We start from the raw sequence: 8,385 nt of genomic DNA, 5'->3' as shown, positions 1-8,385 counted from the left end.
CAACAGTGATAAAAACTGTATGGTATTGATACAGAGACAGGCAGGTAGATCAATGGAATAGAATTGAAGACCCAGAAACGAACCCACATACCTATGGTCACTTGATCTTTGACAAAGGAGCCAAAATCATCCAGTGGAAAAGAGATAGCATTTTCCATAAATGTTGCTGGTTCAAGTGGTAATCAGCATGTAGGAGAATCCAAATCGATCCATTCTTATGTCCTTGTGCAAAGCTCAAGTCCAAGTGGATCAAGAACCTCCACATAAAACCAGATACACTGAAACTAATAGGCAAGTGGGAAAGAGCCTCAAACACATAGGCACAGGGGGGAAAATGTCCTGAACAAAACACCAATGGCTTATGCTCTAAGATCAAGAATCTACAAATGGTACCTCATAAAATTGCAAAGCTTCTATAAGGAAAGGGACACTGTTATTAGGACAAAACAGCAACTGTCTTAGGGTTTTCTAGAGTCACAGAACTTATGGGTGGTCTCTATATAGTAAACGAATTGGTTGATGACTTACAGTCTATAGTCCAACTCTCCAACACTGATCAACAACAGCTGTGAATGGAAATCCAAGGATCTAGTGGTCTCAGTCCCATGAGGCAGGCAGGCAGACAAAAGAGAGAAAGACTCTTCCTTCTTTCAGTGTTCTTATGTAAATCTCCAGCAGAAGGTGTGTTCCAGATTGAAGATATGTACCACCACACCTGGGTCTGGGACTTTTGTCCCAGGTGACCTTGACCTCAGAGATCTCCTTGCCATAAGTTCTTGGGGTTCATAGCCACTTTGCCTCAAGATCTCCATACCAAGATCCAGGTCAGAAACTTGGATCTCCCAGCCTCAAGATCAGGGTCAAAGGTGAGCCTTCCAATTCTGGATTGTAGTTCATTCCAGATATAGTCAAGCTGACAACCAGGAATAGCCACTACAGCGACCAACAGATTAGGAAAAGATCTTTACCAATCCTACATCTGATAGAGGGATAATATCTAATACATACAAAGAACTCAGAAAGTTAGACTCCAGAGAATCAACTAACCCTATTAAATGGGATACAGAGCTAACCAAAGATTTCTCAACTAAGGAATATTGAATGGCTAAGAAGCGCCTAAAGAAATGTTCAACATCCTTAGTCATCAGGGAAATGCAAATCAAAACAACCGTGAGATTCCACCTCTCATCAGTCAGAAAGGCTAAGATCAAAAACTCAGGTGACAGTAGATACTGGGGAGGATGTGGAGAAAGAGGAACACTCCTCCATTATTGGTGGGATTGCAAGCTGGTATAGCCACTGTGGAAATCAATATGACTGTTCCTCAGAAAATTGGACATAGTAGTACCGGAGGACTTAGCTATACCATTCCTGAGCATATACCCAAAAGATGCTCCAACATATAACAAAGACACATGCTCCACTATGTTCATAGCAGCCTTATTTACAATTGCCAGAAGCTGGAAAGTACCCGAATGTTGTTCAAGAGAGGAATGGATACAGAAAATGTGTACATTTACACAATGGAGTACTATTCAGCTATTAAAAACAATGACTTCATGAAATTCAAAGGCAAATGGATGGAACTAGAAAATATCATCCTGAGTGAGGTAACCCAATCACAGAAAAACACACATGGTATGCACTCGCTGATAAGTGGATATTAGCCCAAAAACTCAGAACACTCAAAATACAACTCACAGATCACATGAAGTTCAAGAAAAAGGAAGATCAAACTGTGGATACTTCAGTCCTTCTTAGAAGGGGGAACAAAATATTCATGAGAGGTAGAGGGTGAGAAGGACTTGGGAGGAAGAAAGGAGGAGGGGCGCAGGGGGAGAAGGATTAGGTATGAGAGGAGACAGGGATGATATACAGAGGTTCAGGAATTTGAACAGAGGTGTGTAGCAATGGGGGAATGGGGAACTGAGGATAGCCACCAGCAAGTCTCAGATGCCAGGAAAGCCAGAGGTACCCAGGACCCAATAGGGTTGAGATTAGCTGGAATGTTCAATAAAAGTGAGGGAGAACCTGTTGGGACCATATCCAGAGGTTAGGCAAGGCCCCCAGTTGGGGAATGGGGACACCCACCCTTCTCAGAATTTTAACCCATAATTGCTCCTGTCTAAAGGAAATGCAGGAACAAAGAGTGGAGCAGATACTGAAGGAAAGGTCATCCAGAGACTGCCCTACCTGGGGATTTATTCCTTATGTAGCCATCAAATTCAGTCACTATTGCTGATGCCAAAAAGTGCTTGCTGACAGGAACCTGATACAGATGTCTCCTGAGAGGCTCTGGCTGAGCCTTACCAATACAGATGAGGATGCTTACAGCTAACCATCTGACTGAGCACAGGGACCCCACTGGAGTAGAGAAAGGACTGAAGGAGCTGAATGTTTGCAACCCCATAGGAAGAACAACAATATCAACCAACCAGAAGCCCCAGAGCTCCCAGGGACTAAACCACCAACCAAAGAGTACACATGGGGGGACCCATGGCTCCAGCTGCATATGTAGCAGAGGGTGGCCTTGTCTGGCATCAGTATGAAGAGAAGTCCTTGGTCCTGTGAAGACTCAATTCCCCAGTGTAGGGGAATGCCAGGGTAGTGAGATTGGAGTGGGTGGGTGGGAGGGAGAGCTTCCTCATAGAAGCAGGGGAAGGGGACAACCGGGAAAGGTTTGAGATGTATTTACATTTGAGATGTAAATACATAAAATATCCAATAAAAAAAAGAAAAAAGTAGCCAGCTACCTTTTAACTAGTGAGATCATGGGACTTGGAGAAGAGTATGTACAAACCACTTTCCTGAACCATTGTAATGCCCTAACTGCATACAAATACTTACCCTTATTCTCAAAGAGAAGTGTAGCTTTCATCCCTCATCAAAAATTATCTCTTTGCAGTTGACAGAGTCCATTACAGAAAGCTCTAAGTAGTGAAAATGAAAAGAACAGAACTGACTGTACAGTATTCAGCCCTAACCGATACATTTATAGTGTTGCAGGATATTTGCTCCAACTGTGAACCCTGAGACTGTGTTATTTACTGAAAAAAATGTTTTTTCTAGTTGTGGCTCAGCCTTAGCACATACTTTTAATCCCTCTGGCTGGAACACAGCTACCTCATTAGTGTCCCAAACAATAAAGGTAAAGTTTTTGTAGAAATAAAGGTGATTGCCTTGTAGTTAGACTCTGAGTTGGACTTATATGCATGTGTGGCTATGTGTTGGTAGATAGGCACTAGATAAGTCTCTGTGAAGGCATAGCAATGAATATTGTTTTGAAAGTTATAGCCCAGGGCCTGGAGAGATGCCTGAAGTGCATGTAGTGCTCTTCCAAAGGACAGGAAAACAGTTCCCAGTACCCACATCAGGCAGCCTCTAACTCCAGTTCCAGGAGATCCAACTTTCTCTTTTGGCCTCCCTGGGGACTACACACACATGTACATACCATATACAAACATTTATGTATACAATTAAAGAAAAACCAGTATTTTAAGAAAAGATGTAGCTGAGAGGCTCAATAAGCATTGTTGGGTTTATACAGTATGTGATTTTTGGTCTTCTTAAATTTGGTGGATTATAAGCAAAGGATAGGCTCTATTGTGCAGCATGTAAATTGTGACATGGACCAAAGGAATAGATAATGCAGTTACAGCTGCCATTGGTAAGTCTGTCTTAGAGAGTAAGCTGTAGGAAGGAGGGCTGTGAGCCATGTGTCATAGAATAGTCATGGCTTATGTACAAGCTGAAGCAGTAAAAAGACAGAGAACAAAGGAGATGGTTAGATACGAGTGTAAGAAACCTGGAGTGGTTGTGGTGTCTCCTTCCTTGATTACAGAAGACACAAGAACCCAGGCAGGTACAGGCAATGTCACAGATCCCTCTACTTGGGTTATTCCAGTCTCTGAAATGTCTGTCCTTCCTTCAGCATTTTTCCTGGTCTAACTGTTGCTGGTTAAGAACTTAGTTCCAGGGCCAGAGAGATAGCTCCGTGCTTAATAGAGAGATAGTTCAGTACTGAATTCAATTCTCAGCAACCATGTGGTGGCTCACAACCATATGCAATGCAGTCTGATGCCATCTTCTGGTGTGTCTGAAGACGGCTACAGTGTGCTCATGTGAATTAAAGAGAAGAAAAAAAATGAACTTAGTTCCAGTACCCGGTGAATTATGGGAATGTGCAGAATAGCATTGACAGAACATTGCAGTAAGCACTCAGTTTTGAGAAACGCAGAGCAAGAACACATTCATTGACTTATATTTGTATTTTGTGTTTCCAGAAAGATGAGATTAACCGGGGTAGAGAGCAGAAGATAGGTTCTGAGCCTCCCCCAAAACTGCCCCATGAGGTTGCACTGTAACTGGGCAGCATGTGAAGTCCTTGTGTGTTAGTTGTCAATGTTCTCAAAGTTTTCATAGTTCTCATAGTTCAAAGATTCTTCATCAAGACCATCGGTCCAGGCAACCAGGTTGTCCACTTCCTCTTCCCAGGATTCTTCTGAGTCATGTTCTTCCGAAAAGCTTTCCTCTGACCACTCCTGAGGTACATTATAAAACCCTGACTCATCTTCTACATTAGGTTCAGAAGAAAGTTCAGCTATGGTAGGAAACATGAAAAACAGAAATGTATGAGACTTAGTGGGAAAAACGAGAGATCTAATGCTAACAATCATCTGAATGATGGCACGCAACCTTTTAAACATTCCTTTTGCAGAAAATATTTTGTGTACGTGCATGTATGTGTGTGTTTATGTTTATGAATGTGAATGCAGTGGCTGTACAACCAGAAGAGCACGTTGGATCCCCTGGAGTCGGAGTTACAGATGGTGGTGAGCTGCTTTACATGGGTGCTCCTAACAAGGGCCATAGTAACAGTGGTGAGATCTCCTGACTGTGGAGTCATCTCTCCAGCCCTCCTCCCATTTAAAACGTTGTAAATGACACATTTCACAGCCGTCTTTGTCAAACTCACTTTTCCTTCTCTCTCAACTTTTTCATTACTCGTTAGCTTGTCCAGCTGACCAACATTTATAACACATGTGCTGACTTACAGTTGCGTTATAGGAAGAGATATTCTGCCAGCAACCTTGCTGAGACCGAAGGTCCATTTTTCCCAGCTTTAGCTTCAAGGTTATCTATCACAAGCCTTATGACACTGCGAGCAGGAGATTGGCTAAGATATTCTGAAAGTCCTGGCACGCAGAAACTGTGAAATAGTTAAGTGTGTGTTGTGATAATTTGTTTGTTATGCAGCAACGGAAACTCTAGGATTGCAAGGCCAAGAGAGACATGCTGTGAGAGCTCTTGGAGAACTTCCAGAGGTTTTTGGATTTTTGGAATATCTACCTATACATCATGAAATATCTTGTGATGGCCCAAGTTTAAACACAAAACTTACTTGTACTTGGGGGGAGGATGAGTACATAAAGGTAATTTCATTCAATGTGTTAAACACTTTTATATCTGACGACATATTGACACTCAAAAGTTCTGGAGCTTTTCTAGCTTTAGGGATGCTCATCCTGTATCTGAATTGTATGGAAAAAGATGCCTCTATGCTGGAGTGTTAAGAGGAGGGAATTGTGTTTGGAGTGGAATGTGAAGAAACAATGTGCTTTTCTAAACATTAAAATAATGCAGAGAACAAAGAGATGTGACCCATTAGATGGAGGGACAAGGGTAAGAGGTGTCATTAAAAAAATGATAGACAGATATGGGAAAACCAAAGAGCCTCAGTTTCACTGCAAAGGAAATGAGAAAGTGATAAAAGGCTTTGAAATCTGCTCACAGCAGTAGATGTGAGCTGCAGGGGCCAGTCTGACAAGGTATGACCATATGGACAGGCAGACACCACAGGACAGACACGATACCTACTGACTTCAACAAGTGAACTCATCTCCACTCCAAAATGGTGGCACTGCTGGAAGGCGGAGACTGAGAGAAGAGTTAGAGACCTCAGGAAAAAAGCAGAGAAGGCTGGAGGGACTGTGTCTTCCCGTCTTCTCAGCCCTTATGAGTCCTTTAGTATGTGGGCAGTCATAAAAGGAGGTGACAGGATGGAGGGTCACTCAAAGGAGAAACTCTGAGTGTACTGAGAGGAGGAGGAGGAGTAAGAGGAGGAGGAGGAGGAGGAAGAGGAGGAGGAGGAGGAGGAGGAGGAGGAGGAGGTACTGACTCAAGACAAAGGAAGTGAGGACAGTGAGAGGCAGTGGGGGAGAATGGGAGGTGGTGTGGGGTCCTTGGAGAACTGGGGAGTGAAGCTTGCTGTTGTGTCTGGCATCCATATACTGAGACTGTTTAACAAACACTTGGCAGCAGCAACTTGGATTGTGCTTTTCAGTGCCTTCCAGTCTACACACAATCCTGACATACATTGAGCACATAATCATGGGACTCCTGTGGGGCGGAGCAGTCAATAGAAGGAAGCCTCTGGGGACACAGCCCTAGCTGAGAGGAAGGAGCTCACTGCTGAGCTGACAGTGTGGAGTCTGGTCCTAAGCCCTGTGACCTTACCTGCCCAGCTGTCTCCTCCTTCCTAGGTGACTTATGTTTTAGTCACCAGCTCTCTTACCTCTCGTGGCCTTTCATTTTCCCCACTACACACATTTTCACTGACAAACACTAATTTGTAAACACCTAAACTTATGGCTAACAGTGTTTTCCCTTTCAACCGTGTTGCCTGTATGTCTGCATCTACAATGAATACCAGGAGTCAGTATCCAAGCATTTTTGGTTCTGGCTACTTTTCTCACAGTTTAAAACTTTAGTCTTAACTTTTCAAGTTGTGTATTAATATATCAAGAAGCACAGTAAGCTTGGAAATATAAAAAGTAGTTCAATTTAGAAGTCTTCAATTCCTCTGTAATTGGCTTATTGAACTGTTTTTGGTAGAGTTGAAGCACACTTGTACCTCATGTACTCAAACTTATTTGAGCTGAGCAATAATTTAAGTTTATTACTATAAATAACTGCTTGTATATAAAAGAAAAAAAAACTGAATCAACTTACTTGGAGATGGGTAGAGAACCTCCTCTTTGTCGGAGGGCTCCTTGCTCTCCTGAGTCATTTTCTTTCTAATGTTCTGCCACTTTGAGAGCACAAACCTGCAAAATAGAAGAAGAGAGACATCTATAGATTGTGGAAAGAGCATTTCATTTGAGGACAATAAACCGAATAGGTTGAATGGAGCAGAAATACAGAACATGGGCCGGGAAGGATGGTCTTGGGACGTGGCATCGCTCAGCGCTGACCAGCAATGATATTACTTCAATGTGTGCTTTCTAGAGGAGCAGGAGTAAATAACATGGTAAATGCTGTCATATTATAAAGGTAAAAACAGCATCCTGCATAGCATAGCAAGGGCCACTATGAGAAATGACCACAAGCTTGGTGTCTAGAAATGTCCCCTTTGCCCTGATCCTACATATGTCCTGGACCCCCAGTGGATGCCTGAAACCAAGGCCAGGGCCAGGCCCTACATGTACAGCTTCTACATTCAATACATTTGTGTCTTGACTTGTCACCCTGACTTGTACAGCGAGGAGCAATGACACTAAGACACACTTCTTTCCTCTCTTCACAAATACAAGATCCAACCCTGGTAACCTCCACATGGTTTTCCCGTGCTGATTAAGCCAGAAACCATCCTTATAGGAAGCAGTCTAATGCTTCTTTGGCATGTCCAAATTACCACACCATTATCTGTGTGCTTTGGAAGTTACTATTAAAGAAGACAAGGACTTCCTGAAATACTCTAACAGTGACTGACGACCCAGCTACTGAGTGACATTGGATTGTGCGTGAAGTGGTGGCCTAAGGGCCAGGTCTCACTCTGGATGGGAAGGCAGGCTATCAGATTCTACCATCTACTCATCTGCTCAGAGCGCATGTATTTGAAGAAGTGTTATTTTTTCTACTTAACATTTTTAGACTGTGGTTGACTTTGGATAACTGAACCATGGCTAAAAGGACTTCTACGGCAGATATTTATCCTCATACAGCTTGAGGGGGTGGAGGTCTGGGTTCGAACCCTGAAGGTTCCAGGCAAGAATCCAAAAGAATCCTCTTTTGCTTCTGGTCAGCTTCCACTGGCTTCTAGCAACCCTTGGTGTCCTTTGACTCATAACTCATTCCAACCTCTGTGTCCACTCTGTTACACAACTTTCCCTGACATGTCTCTGCTCTCTCTCTCCTCTCTCTCTCTCTCTCTCTCTCTCTCTCTCTCTCTCTCTCTCTCTCTCTCTCAGCAAGTTTCAGGCATGCCTCAAATTCCATCTAGTCCTTCGTCAGTCTCCTGAATGCCGGGATTCCAGGTGTACACCACTGTGTCCGACTCCCTTCTCACGAGACCAGAGTATTGGATGTAGGACACCCCTCAGTTTG

General features: G+C 43.3%; 1 protein-coding gene across 5 annotated transcripts in view; it reads right to left on the bottom strand.

Annotated features, from left to right (window-relative positions):
- Positions 1–4,253: 4,253 nt before the first annotated feature.
- Positions 4,254–8,385, bottom strand: part of Ube2u (ubiquitin conjugating enzyme E2 U) — a 67,766-nt gene continuing 63,634 nt past the window's right edge. For all 5 annotated transcript variants that reach the window (XM_006238443.5, XM_039111114.2, XM_063261314.1 and 2 more), the window contains 2 exons: positions 7,012–7,106; positions 4,254–4,600 (listed from right to left, as the gene is read on the bottom strand). In XM_006238443.5, coding sequence (XP_006238505.1) covers positions 4,392–4,600; positions 7,012–7,106 — 304 coding nt within the window. In that variant the 3' untranslated portion in view covers positions 4,254–4,391. The remainder of the gene's footprint in view (positions 4,601–7,011; positions 7,107–8,385) is intronic.

Source organism: Rattus norvegicus, chromosome 5 (assembly GCF_036323735.1).
Source record: "Rattus norvegicus strain BN/NHsdMcwi chromosome 5, GRCr8, whole genome shotgun sequence".
NCBI lineage: Eukaryota > Metazoa > Chordata > Mammalia > Rodentia > Muridae > Rattus > Rattus norvegicus.
The sequence above is the reverse complement of the archived record's forward strand: the minus strand, read 5'-3'. Positions and strand labels throughout refer to the sequence as shown.